Below are 13,837 nucleotides of genomic sequence, written 5' to 3'. Positions count from 1 at the left end.
AAGACTCATTTATGTCATCAGGTTGATTGCATGATCATTGTACGAATGGGTGTCATTGATTTTAATATTTGGAAATTTAGATAGTATTTAATTTTAATTTAATTGGATTAATGTTATTGTAATTTATTGTTTTTTATGTGTTGTAAGCTGACCTGAGTCTCTGGAGAGGGGCAGCATAGAAATCCAATAAATCAATAATCAATCAATAAGTGTAATATGTGGCTTAGGGTCTCCAGTCCCCTCATCCTCTTTGTCGTTCTTCTCTGCCCTCTTTCTAGAGTGTCAACATCCTTTTTGCATCGTGGCGACCAAAACTGAATGCCGTATTCCAGGTGTGGCCTTACCAAGGCCTTACGCAGTGGTATTAACCCTTCACGTGATCTTGATTCTATCCCTCTGTTAATGCCGCCCAGGACAGGCCTTGAAATAACCTTGGGCGATAGTAGGAGTCTTCTTGTGGAAAGTCCCAGCAGCTCACCTTGGAAATGCAAACCAGGGTGGGCAGAAACCTCCTGGAGGAACTGTAGGAGGTAGGGCTTGAAGACTTCGGAGCATCTGTAGTAGGCACTCAGGATGTAGAGAAGCCTCCATCCTTTGGGGCAGCTGTCCCTGGGCCAAAGGAGACACCAGTGTGAAAGTTCAGCTGGGTTTTGGGGAGGGTCTACCCATAGCTAGAGATAGGAGCAGGACTGACTCAGGCACCTCCTGGCCTCTCTTAGGACCCCAGAGCTAACCCAAGGGCTCCCTGGCATCAGGCGTCATCTCCTGGCTTGGGACATTAGGAGTCTTGCTTTCTGCCTTTCCCCAAAGAGAAGCTCCCCCCAAAACAGCTCTATCTCCAAACTCCTTTGGGTTGAAAAGTCATCTTCTCTTGTCCCCTGACTGCCCGAGGGATAAATGTAAATTATATGAGGTAGGTATTGTTGTGAGTGGTCCACATCTGACTCAGCTAGTCGCGGATTTCGAAGACCAGGAGACGGATGAGTACTGGCATCGTGGGCCAATGTTCTTGTCATCCGAGTCTGAGAGTGAAAGGGAGTTGGAATCTGGGGAACCACCAGAGACTGTAGAACCCCCAATTACGGTATTGTCTGACTCAGAAGACGATGTGAACTTTGAGGATCAGAACTCCATGTTAGATGCAAGGGTAAGGAGGATGAGATTGAGACATGAATATCTCTCTAGAAGGGGTTCTTGGCATTAAATAGATCTATGGGACATTTGGCCACACCTTGGCAGTATATAAGGACAGGCTGATGGGGAAGAGGGTGTGGCAAACAGTGTTCCCCATCATGGAGAAAGGTGACTCGGAGCCAAGTGACTTCTGGTTCCACAGACTTTGATTCCTACCTGTTGCATGAACTGTTAAAGTCTCTGGACTGTGATTGTAGTTAAAAACCAGAGAGACATCATTAGTGGAGATTTATGGCCCTATCTGGCAAGCATCCTGGACTTTCCTTATCTCTTGCTAATTAGAGGAACGTAGCCAGCATAAAATTCCTTGCTTCAACCCTTGTATTGCAGAAATTGTGTTAGCAATAGACTTTGCCTGTGTGTACTTTTGAAACAACGTGTGTGTGGGTCTTTATTTCTAGAAAGCCACAAAAGATGGAAAGGTTGACTTACGTTTTGCTGCTGATGTTGTCCGTGATCTGTTTGAGGATCTGACAAAAAACTTCATCCCGGATGACCTCGTGGTCTCCACAGAGCTGGAGAAGAAGCAGGAAGAGAGCGTGGGAGGAAGGAGTCTATTCCCCCGCCCGTCTCATTAAGTGGTCAACCACCTGAATCTGCCAAAGACCTTCTCCACAGTAGGGGGAGCTAGTCTCCAAGGATTGGTGGACCTTGTCCACAGCCAATCAGGACCTAGTCTGCCAACTATAAAAGTTGTCCCTCACTTTGGTTTACCCCTCTTTCTGACTCAGTCCGAATCCAGGAAGCGTGCGTTTACTTCCAGCAATTGAGGAAGGAATCTATTCTCCTGTCTGTCTCATAAGTGGTCAACCATCTGATTCTCCCAAAGACCTTCTCACCTAGAAAGGCTTGGCCAGTTGGGGCACCCTGAGACCACATAGAATCCAAAAAACCCTCCTCTACACAAAGGGCAGCAAACCATCCTTGTTGGCAGTGAGCTCCCTACCTCCTATTTTTGCCGGATCCTCAAATTCCCCCAAAACACAAAACTACAGAAATTTGACAGCAAAACACTGGATTTCAGAAAACTCTGAAGATTTACAGCTGGTCTTCACTTGGCTTAAAAAAGTACCTTCGCCTTTCAGTTGAACCCCCTCAACTAAAAAAAAAAAAGCACACCAGCAGAACCTGGAACACGTCCATCGCCTGCTCCACAAGGTTTAATCCAAGCCAACACTGCAGAGAAGATTACCTTCAACAAAGCATAGACCACATCCAGCTCAGATTGTCCCTTGAGTGGAAGGTCACCCATGAATTTCATCACAGCTGGGGAGACACAAAAGAAACATACACACTGTTCTGTCGGGCTCTCTGGTGGAATCCTCCCAAAAATTCACAGGTACAAATTTCAGACACACACACACGTTTGAAAATTCAAAACAATGTTCTTTATAATGAAAATTCACTTAAACCAAGCCCTCTTTTGGGATAGCAAAGAGCACTGGTCTCCAAGCAAACTGGTAATTTGTACAAGTCCCTTATCAGTTCTGTGATACTTAGCTTGCAGCTGTGAGGCAATTCACAGTCCTTCTTCTTTCACAAAGTGAAACACACTTTGCTCTGGTTTAGTTTCAAAGTGGGGAAAAATCAGCACACAAAAGGTCCAAGTCAGCAAGGCAGTCACGAAACACAACGATCAGATAATCCTCCACAATGGCCAAACCCACAGGCTGCTCTTTATAGCAGCCTCACTAATGACCACAGCCCCACCCAACCACAGGTGGCCTCATTTTCTTTGATAATAATCTCTCACTTGTTGCTGCCTATGCATCACTCTCCGCATGCGTGGCTGTATCATTAACTCTTGTTCTGAATCCAAGGAGGAGCTAGATAATTGATCTCCTTCTGAGCTGTCTACCCCACTCTCCTCCTCCCTGTCACTCATGTCTTCTTGGTCAGAGGAGCCTTCATCAGCAGATTCCACCGGGAGCACAACAGGCCTGCAGCATGTGGATGTCTCCCCCACATCCACAGTCCTTGGGGCAGGAGCTGGGCCAGAGCTAACCACAACACACACACACACGCACACCCTTTTCAATTGGGATGATCTCTTCAATCACTCCTACCTTTGCTAAGAGTCCTCATCATCATAATCTAGCTTATTGTTTTGACTGGGCATGAATGAACCAACCCATTGTTGTCTGCCCATCCTATGGCACGCTTAGCATTATGGCTGAGTACTTAGTTTGCGAAGCTTCACAATAGTTACAGAATGAGCTCATTTTCCTAATTTACACCAGAAATCCACTCAGCAGCAAAGCATCCGTAGATCTTTGGATGACTTCTCTGAGCCTGGAGAAGAAATGGAAGGCAACTTTTTCCAAGACTGCTGTCCTTTTGGAACGGTGCTGGAACCATTGTTTCTCCAAAGCATTGTAGATGAAAACAATAACCACAACCAAATCAATCACAGAGCTCAAATCACTCATTGCTGTTTTGACGTGCAGAGCACAGGGATGGAAGCTGACAGAAATAAGTTTATTTCTGGAAGTACCATTACAATGCAAGTAAATGGTTTGTAACCATTTATTTATTTTATTTATTCATTCATTTGTCCAATACACAATACATATAGAAGAGAACAGACATGAAGTAATATATATAAAGATAATGTGTAAAAATAGAGGAGAAGATATATGAAAGGAAGAAAATATATATGATATATGAGATGAAGGAAAGACAATTGGACAGGGGACGAAAGGCAGGCTAGTGCACTTATGTACGCCCCTTACTGACCCCTTAGGAACCTGGAGAGGTCAATCATGGATAGTCTAAGGGAGAAATGTTGGGGGTTGGGGGTTGACATTATTGAGTCAGGGAAAGGCTGATGTAAGCCATAATCAGTATGTAATCATGGGTTTTCTAATTGTGCTGCCACCTGATTGGCTGTAACCTATATAAGGACTAACACCCTTGCATGGGTGTGGTTTCTGTAGAGTGCTTTGTTATAGAGTGGTTTGAAGTTAGGGGTTAGTGCTTAGTGGTTGCAGTGGGGGGTGTAATAAGAGTTATATGATAGTATTGTGGATCGTTTGTTATAGTGGTTAAATGTAAGGGTGAAAGCTCTAGTTAGAGAAGCATTTTGAGTAGATGAAAAGTAAAATATATTTTTACAAGAAAGCCTGCTGCAGTGGGTTTTTTTTTACTGAAGACTTCAATTACGTATAGTAGTTAACTGTGGGTAGTTGGTATCCAAAAACTCTCATAGAAACATAGAAGACTGATGGCAGAAGAAGACCTCATGGTCCATCTGGTCTGCCCTTATACTATTTCCTGTATTTTATCTTACAATGGATATACAGTATGTTTATCCCAGGCAGGTTTGAATTCAGTGACTGTGGATTTACCAACCACGTCTGCTAGAAGTTTGTTCCAAGCATCTACTACTCTTTCAGTCAAATAATATTTTCTCATGTTGTTTTTGATCTTTCCCCCAACTAACTTCAGATTGTGTCCCCTTGTTCTTGTGTTCACTTTCCTATTAAAAACACTTTCCTCCTGAACCTTATTTAACCCTTTAACATATTTAAATGTTTCGATCATGTTCCCCCTTTTCCTTCTGTCCTCCAGACTAGACAGATTGAGTTCATGAAGTCTTTCCTGATAGGTTTTATGCTTAAGACCTTCCACCATTCTTGTAGCCTGACTTTGGACCCGTTCAATTTTGTCAATATCATTTTGTAGGTGAGGTCTCCAGAACTGAACACAGTATTCCAAATGGGGTCTCACCAGCGCTCTATATAAGGGGATCACAATCTCCCTCTTCCTGCTTGTTATACCTCTAGCTATGCAGCCAAGCATCCTGCTTGCTTTTCCTACCGCCCACTTGCTCTCCCAACAGAAACAACTCGTTCCGAAAGCTTGGGTAGCTATCATAAGCCAAACAGTCTTGGCTGCCAAGCTTATAGAGCTGACTTTGGGCAGCCAATGAGAGACAAAAAAATGGTAGGCGTTTACTGAGACACAACCACCACAAAACTCTTCCCCTGTGAGAGCTTCCATCAGTCTGAAGGTCAGGCACCTTGGTAGGAGAAGGACTCACCTTGAAAGGACTCTGCTGCTATTTTGTTCAAGCTGCTGTTGGTGAATCCAATGAGCGACTCTTGAATGGGACACTGGAAAGCCAGGAAGGGAGAAACAAGTGAGACGATTGGTTGGGTGTGGGATTCACACTCATCGGAGGGAGCCACGTGTGCAAATAAGTGGGCAAGATATTTGGCATGCCTTGGTGGGTATGTCCAAGACTTGGATTGAAGAGGAAACTACCCAAACCATGGCTTTGCTAAGACACTTTACTGTAGATGCACCAAAGAGGTTTATATTTATATTTGTAAATGTATTGTTTTGTTTAATGTTTGTTTGTCTTTTTTAGTGTTTCAATGTTTATATTCAATAAAAACTACCATATTTTTCAGAGTATAAGATACACCTTAGTTTTTTGGGAGGAAAATAGGAAGAATAGTCTGTTTACCGGGTATTTATCTGGCTAGCACATTATTTTAACCCCTGGTTAGAGCTTTTAAAAAGCTTTATTCGGAGAGAGTAACAAGGAAAGAGCTTGCAAGCCAGTAAGAGGTGGGAACATTGTTAGCACCTGGAAAGAAACATTTGGAGCAAGTAGAGCAATGGAAAAACCTTGCAAAGACTTGGGGCTTGGAAAACATTCTTAGCAGAGAGTAACAAGGAAAGAGCTTGCAAGCCAGTAAAAGGTGGGAACATTGTTAGCACCTGGAAAGAAACATTTGGAGCAAGTAGAGCAATGGAAAAAACCTTGGAAAGACTTGGGGCTTGGAAAACATTCTTAGCAGAGAGTAACAAGGAAAGAGCTTGCAAGCCAGTAAAAGGTGGGAACATTGTTAGCACCTGGAAAGAAACATTTGGAGCAAGTAGAGCAATGGAAAAAACCTTGCAAAGACTTGGGGCTTGGAAAACATTCTTAGCAGAGAGTAACAAGGAAAGAGCTTGCAAGCCAGTAAGAGGTGGGAACATTGTTAGCACCTGGAAAGAAACATTTGGAGCAAGTAGAGCAATGGAAAAAACCTTGCAAAGACTTGGGGCTTGGGAAACATTATTTGCAGAGAGAAACAACGAAAGAGCTTGCAAGGTAAGAGCTGGGAAGATCGTTAGCAGCTAATTAGGGCTTAATAAAAGCTACATTCAGAGTGTAAGCATCACCCAAATTATCAGCCTCTTTTAGGTGTGTCTTATACTCTGAAAAATATGGTATTTTTTAAAAAACAAGGTGGCTCTGCTGTGCTTGTCCAATTGCAGTAGTGGGCAAAGAAAGCCAAAGGACCCAGACCCCTGAAGGAAAGCATCCCATTACCTTGGTGTATTTCAGAATATCTGCCACGGTCCTAGATTCGATGCCCTTCTTCGCTTTCTGCTTGTCCCTGAAATCATAAATAAAACATTAAAGCAGGAATGCCGTCTGCGTTTGGGGGTCAGGGAGGATCATCAACCTTTCTAATTCCGCGACCCCTTAATACAGTTCCTTATGTTGTGGTGACCCCCAACCATAAGCCTAGTGCCAATTCTCCCAACAGAGCTTTAAGCTGATTGGCAGGGAGGTCAGAGGGACACCCCCACTGTCAACACCTGATTGGTTGGGTTGTAAAAATATGTTCCAAGGCGTCAGAAGCTTTAGTGCCTAACACCATGGGAAATTTGTCTCCCCCCCATGATCTTAGGCGACCCCTGTGAAATGGTCATTCGACCCCCAAAGGGGTCCCGACCCCCAGGTTGAGAACCACTGAACTAGAGGGTGCCTATTTTCAAAAGCTTGACCAGAAATAAATAAATAATCCATTCTCTCGTGTTCTGGTGAATATTTCAGATACAGTGGTCCCTCTACCTAAGAACACCTCTACTTAAGAACTTTCCTAGATAAGAACCGGGTGTTCAATATTTTTTTGCCTCTTCTCAAGAACCATTTTCCACTTACAAACCTGAGCCCGGAAAAATTTCCCAGGAAATTTGGGAGCGGCATGAAGGCCCAGCCAGTTTCCTGCCATTCCCTTTGGGTTTCTCTCTCTGGCGCAGTGTATGGGGGGCGCGTGCTCCTCCTCGCTGTCTCAGAGTCCCTCTTCTTTTTGAAAAAAGCCATAAAGTTTTGGATTTTTTTGATTCCCCTCCCCTCAGCTTCTTCCTTCGGCAGTGACTGTCCTCCCAAATTCTGAGCTTTCATTTCTTTCCTAATGGGTTTGCACACATTATTTGCTTTTACATTGATTCCTATGGGAAAAACTGCTTCTTCGTACAAACCTTTCTACCTAAGAACCTGGTCATGGAACGAATTAAGTTCTTAAGTAGAGGGACCACTGTGTTTGATTTTTTTCTGTATGCTGTTGGGATGAAAACTCATTTCTGGTTATGAAGGATCCTCTCCATCTCTCACCTTGTCTGCTCCACCACCACCACTCTCGTCTCTCGTCTGGCACCTCCCATGGCCCCCCCAAACAATATCAGGAGCTTCATAAATAGGGGGTGTTCCAAGATAAGGCGGGAGGCAGCGGTGGCTTCCTGGAGTGGCTTCCTTCTCTCTCCTCCTGCTTCCGGCTTTCATCCTTTCAACCGGCTCCTTATTCCTGCCACCTTTTATTTATTTATCTATCTATCTATCTATCTATCTATCTATCTATTTATTAAATTTGTATGCCGCCCCTCTCCGTAGACTCGGGGCGGCTCACAGCAGTGATACAAACAATGTACAATACAAATCTAATAATACAAAGTTAAAAACCCATAATTTAAAACACTTTTCCCTTCGCTGCCATCACTCACGTTTTCCCCTTCTGCCCTTCTCGGAAATACTTCTTGGCAAACTCCAGCAGGGTGAAAGGGCCTCCTTGGGGTCTGGTTTCTGGGGGGCTCTGACATCCTTCCCAGCTCTCCAAATATTCCTCGCCCCCTGGGAAAACCTGTTAGGGTGAAGAGAGGAAAGGCGACCCAATGGAGCGTCTACACCGCTCTTCAGAGACGCAACTGGTACATTGGCACAGCACCGTGGAAATGGGCTCTTTGGCTGTGTGTTGGGTGAAATCCCCCCCACTTATCACCACTGCAGAGAGGGGGCTGCTAGTCAAATCGGGATCTCTCTCTGACCCAACGAAAGAGGTCCATGTTTTTTATTCTCAGCCCTGAGGTCGCCATTTTCTTTTCCTCCAAAGCTTTGCAGGTAGCAACAGTGTGTAGATTTATATGCAGTTTTACAGGGCTTTCCAAACCTCTCGAAGAGGTTTACAGAATCAGCCCATTGCCCCCAGCAATCTGGGCCCTCATTGGACCCACCTCAGAAGGATGGAAAGCTGAGTCAACCTGGAGCTGGTCAGGATCGAACTGCTGGCAATGGGGCAGAATTAAGAATGAAGCCTAATGGAAAATAACTAAATTTTCCCTAGACTAAGGATTTGGCTTGTAACATCTTGCATGGACATTTTCCGTGTTTCCATCTTTACATTAAGTCTGCAACTGGAACTGATCACATCAGCTGTTCTGCCCCCCCTTCTTGTGAAACTGTCTTTCCATCTTCTCTGTACTGACTTTGCTAACCCTATTTAGACTTTCCCCTTCAGTGAAGGGCTCCTCTGGTCTTATGCCTTACGTGGTTTTTTTAACACAACCCTTTGCTATATTGTGAGAATTGCGGGATGTGGGGGAGGGAGGGGATATTTCTTAACCTAATAAGTGTTACTGTTTGTCCTCACAAACTGTATATGGTTTGTTGTTATGTCCTTTGGTAAAAGGACACTACAAATAAATGTTTATTATTATTATTATTATTATTATTATTATTATTATTATTATTATTATTATTATTATTAATTAGCCTGCAATACTAACCACCATTCTAACCATTGTGCCACCACAGCTCCAGATGAAAACAATAACCATAACCCAATCAATCAATCATTGATTGATTATGCCCTTTGGTAAAAGGGCACTACAAATAAACATTTATTATTATTATTATTATTATTATTATTATTATTATTATTATTATTAATTAGCCTGCCATACTAACCATCATTCTAACCATTGCGCCACCACGGCTCCAGATGAAAACAATAACCATAACCCAATCAATCAATCATTGATTGATTATGCCCTTTGGTAAGAGAGCACTACAAATAAACGTATTATTATTATTATTATTATTATTATTATTATTATTATTATTATTATTTAGCCTGCCATACTAACCACCATTCTAACCATTGTGCCACCAGGGCTCCAGATGAAAACAATAACCATAACCCAATCAATCAATCATCACTCTTTTGACCTGCAAGGCATTTGGGCAAAAGCAGCCTGTTCCAAGACTTGGGACAGTTCTGTCTCAGAACATGCTGCTATCATAAAGCAACTACATTCAACCAAGGAACAACAGCACCCATATGCCTGTTCTTGCCACCTTCCTTTGAATCCCGCCTCCCACCCCACACAAGGGAAATCCACACCTCCGCGACCGACTTGCCTCCACCTTCCTGTCCAGCTCCTGAGCCACAGCTGCTGATGCGACGGCCACGGCCACGGAGGCTGGACCAGCCACCTTGGCCTGCTTGCTGCTGGGGTCCTCCTTCTTCTCCGTGGGCAGCTGCGTGAAATCGGGGGCTTCCGCTGGTTGGACGCAGCTGGAGGGGAAGAGCCCCGACTTCCCGTAGATGGCACCAAACTTCCAGCCTGTCCCAGGAATAAGAAATCCTCAGGACAGAGGTCAAGAGATCCTCCTTTGGATGGTCTTCCAACCACCTTTCCCCAAAGAAGAAGAGGAGGGAGTTTCACAGAGATCGGCCCCATCGGTTTGTAGGACAGGGATGTCCAACCTTGGCAACCTCTAAGACCTGTGGACTTCATCTCCAGAACTCCTGGCTGAGGAATGCTGGGAGTTAAAATTCTCAGGTCATAAAGGATCACTATTTGTTGATTAGGCTTACTTGGACCTAGGACAGTGATGGCGAACCTATGGCACAGGTGCCACAGGTGACACGCGGAGCCATATCTGCTGGCACGCGAGCCGTTGCCTTAGCTCAGCTCCAATATGCAGCTAGCTGATTTTTGGCTTGCACAGAGGCTCTGGGAGGGCGTTTTTGGCTTTCAGAGAGCCTCCAGGGGGATGGGGGAGGGCATTTTTACTCTCCCCTGGATCCAGGAAGCCTTTGGAGCCTGGGAAGGGTGAAACCCGAGCCTACTGGACCCACCAGAGGTTGGGAGGCAGGCCGTTTCCAGCCTCCAGAGGGCCTCCGGGATGCAGGGGAAGCTGTTTTCGCCCTCCCCAGGCATTGAATGATGGGTGTGGGCACTCGTCCATGTGCAATAGCATGCGTTCATGCTCTTTCAGCACCCGAGGGGGGGAAAAGGGTTCGCCATCCCTGACCTAGGAAGTTAGAAACATCTCCGACCAAGGATTGAGCTTGTTCGAGGGGGAAAATAATCAAACGCCAGCATGCAACTGAAAGAAGATTTTAAAAGATTATAACCAAGAGGAATCTGCAAGGCAGCACTGCACTCCACACCAGGCCAAAGCCACCCACCAAAATCCACGGTGCCTTTTTTGACCTCTTCCAGGAGAATCACCTTCTTCCTCACCACGCAGCCATAATAGTGGTCTGTAGGTGGGAGAAGCACATCAGAGGGACCCCAAGAACATTTCCAGGCAGAGTGGGGGCCCTCGGACCCATTCCCAATCCAATTTCAATTCCAATTCCAATCAATAATAATAATAATAATGATTAATAATTTATTAGATTTGTATGCTGCCCTTCTCCGAAAACTCAGGGCGGCTCACAGCAATAATAAACAATGTACAAATCCAATATTTAAAAGCACAATTTATTTTATTTTATTTATTTATTGGATTTGTATGCCGCCCCTCTCCGTAGACTCGGGGCGGCTAACAACAGTAACAAAAAACAGCATGTAAATCCAATACTAAAACAACTAAAAACCCTTATTGTAAAACCAAACATCCATACATGCAAACATACCATACATGAATTGTAAAGGCCTAGGGGGAAAGTGTATCTCAGTTCCCCCATGCCTGACGGCAGAGGTGGGTTTTAAGGAGCTTACGAAAGGCAAGGAGGGTGGGGGCAATTCTAATCTCCGGGGGGAGTTGGTTCCAGAGGGCCGGGGCCGCCACAGAGAAGGCTTTTCCCCTGGGCCCCGCCAAACGACATTGTTTTGTTGACGGGACCCGGAGGAGGCCCACTCTGTGGGACCTAACCGGTCGCTGGGATTCGTGCGGCAGAAGGTTGTGTAAAATAATCACACAACCCAATCAAACCATACACAAAACAGTAGCTAGGGGAGGTGCCAATTTCCCCATGCCTGGCGGCAAAGGTGAGCTTTCAACAACTTACGAAAGGCGAGGAGGGTGGGGGCAGTTCTGATCTCCAGTTGTTTCCAGAGGGCCGGGGCCGCCACAGAGAAGGCTCTTCCCTTACTCTCCGCATTGCTTAGTCGACGGGACCCGGAGAAGGCCCACTCCAACCCCTCCCCTTTTGCATTTGGCTGTGCTGAGGCTCCACTTTTGCATTCCTTCTTTTTGCAAAAGTCGTTTTGCTTTTCCATTTTCTCTTATCGGGAACACACACAGCCGACGTTATGGAAAGTTTAATCTGCTGTATTTCCTGGAGATTTCATTAAGCCTCCTTCTTTCAGTCTCCATTGCCATTAAAATCTTTGGCATCGTCTCTCTTGTCTTTTCCATTTACTATTTCGCTGCATAAATGGTCCTCTCGTAATGGCTTCTCCCGGGATCTGTATGCGCGGGGTTGTTATTAAGATTATTCCCCCCCTCACCCAAAAATGTTTTCACTTTCTTTTCACAGTCTTCCCTGATTGATTCCTTTTGCAGCAGAGTTTTAGTTCACCCCCTCTCTAGGGTTCAAGCCTCCTTTTATGCACCAGAGGGAAATTGCATTAATTCTTTATGCTTTGCCCTCACAGGCTCCCTGGAATCTCGTATATTTATCAATCCTTCCTAGCCGCTGGAGGGTTTTGGGGTCAATAGCCTATTGCAAAATCTGGAGTGCCCTTTCACAGTCTGTTAGCTTCAAGATGCAACGGCGTGCAAACTCCCTTTTCATCCTCAAGAGTGTTTATTTATTTTATTTTATTTATTTATTTTGTCCAATACACAATGAAGGTTATAGAGGGTATAGTGGAGAAGAAATATGAGATATAGGAGAGACTATAGGACAGGGGACGGAAGGCACTCTAGTGCGCATATGTACGCCCCTTACTGACCTCTTAGGAATCTGGAGAGGTCAACCGTGGGTAGTCTAAGGGTAAAATGTTGGGGGTTAGGGGATGATACTACAGAGTCCGGTAATGAGTTCCACGCTTCGACAACCCAATTACTAAAGTCGTATTTGCGTTTGCCCAGGTTCGCCTGGTGCACCAGTTGCAGCCCTATTTGGACCGGGAGTCATTGCTCACAGTCACTCATGCCCTCATCACCTCAAGGCTCGACTACTGTAATGCTCTCTACATGGGGCTACCTTTGAAAAGTGTTCGGAAACTTCAGATCGTGCAGAATGCAGCTGCGAGAGCTATTGTGGGCTTCCCAAGATATGCCCATGTTACACCAACACTCCGCAGTCTGCATTGGTTGCCGATCAGTTTCCGGTCACAATTCAAAGTGTTGGTTATGACCTATAAAGCCCTTCATGGCACCGGACCAGGATACCTGCGAGACCGCCTTCTGCTGCATGAATCCCAGCGACCGGTCAGGTCCCACAGAGTTGGCCTTTTCTAGGTCCCGTCGACTAAACAATGTCGTCTGGCGGGACCCAGGGGAAGAGCCTTCTCTGTGGCGGCTCCGACCCTCTGGAATCAGCTCCCTCCAGAGATTAGAACCGCCCCCATCCTCCTTGCCTTTCGTAAACTGCTCAAAACCCACCTCTGTCGTCAAGCGTGGGGGAACTGAGACATCTTCCCCTATCTATGTAGTTTTAGTGCATGATATGACTGTATGTATGTTTTTTATATTGGGGTTCCTTGTTTTTAGATTTTTTAAATGTACAATTGCTATTTTAGATTTTAAATTATTAGATTTGTCAATATATATTGTTTTTTATCACTGTTGTGAGCCGCCCCGAGTCTGCGGAGAGGGGCGGCATACAAATCTAATAAATAATAATAATAATAATAATAATAATAATAATAATAATTTTTTACAGTCAAGTTTGGAGCAGATAATATAAAGCTTGAATCTGTTGTGTGCTCTTGTGTTGTTGTGGTTGAAGCTGAAGTAGTTGGGAAAGAATCCCGTTTGTAGATAGCAAAGCCAGGAGGACAGCCGAATGTGAAGTGAAAAGGGAGCAAGGAATGCTTGTTGGCTATTTGGAAGAGCTCCAGTTGTTCCCCAGATTCAAGAATGACATTCAGAGATGGGCTAACCATCTGTCAGGGCCCCCTCTGCTGTTCATGCATCCAACATGTGTTTTGTTCATCAGGGAGACCACGTTTATAAACCATAGTTAGAACAGACCGAATCCGACGTTCCAGAACGTCAGAAGAATTGGAGCATCTCGGCCGTGAATGTCAACGCAAGGACAGGGTGGCATCTAAGAACACATGTTGTCTCAACCTCTGGAAGGATGATTAATTCAACGTGTTCGTCTGCACCTGTCGTACA

The 13,837-nt window shown here is 44.9% G+C and overlaps 1 protein-coding gene across 1 annotated transcript in view; it reads right to left on the bottom strand.

Moving 5' to 3' along the window:
- The window catches only part of MYO15A (myosin XVA), an 82,607-nt gene that overhangs the window by 11,370 nt on the left and 57,400 nt on the right, over positions 1 to 13,837 (bottom strand). The window contains exons 46-54 of the mRNA XM_070760243.1: positions 10,728 to 10,802; positions 9,667 to 9,876; positions 8,299 to 8,355; positions 7,978 to 8,038; positions 6,521 to 6,587; positions 5,237 to 5,309; positions 2,387 to 2,460; positions 1,627 to 1,709; positions 479 to 609 (exon numbers count right to left, since the gene is read on the bottom strand). Coding sequence (XP_070616344.1) covers positions 479 to 609; positions 1,627 to 1,709; positions 2,387 to 2,460; positions 5,237 to 5,309; positions 6,521 to 6,587; positions 7,978 to 8,038; positions 8,299 to 8,355; positions 9,667 to 9,876; positions 10,728 to 10,802 — 831 coding nt within the window. The remainder of the gene's footprint in view (positions 1 to 478; positions 610 to 1,626; positions 1,710 to 2,386; positions 2,461 to 5,236; positions 5,310 to 6,520; positions 6,588 to 7,977; positions 8,039 to 8,298; positions 8,356 to 9,666; positions 9,877 to 10,727; positions 10,803 to 13,837) is intronic.

The sequence above is a fragment of the Erythrolamprus reginae genome, chromosome 9 (assembly GCF_031021105.1).
Source record: "Erythrolamprus reginae isolate rEryReg1 chromosome 9, rEryReg1.hap1, whole genome shotgun sequence".
Lineage (NCBI taxonomy): Eukaryota > Metazoa > Chordata > Lepidosauria > Squamata > Dipsadidae > Erythrolamprus > Erythrolamprus reginae.
This window is presented reverse-complemented; position numbering and strand designations above follow the sequence as displayed.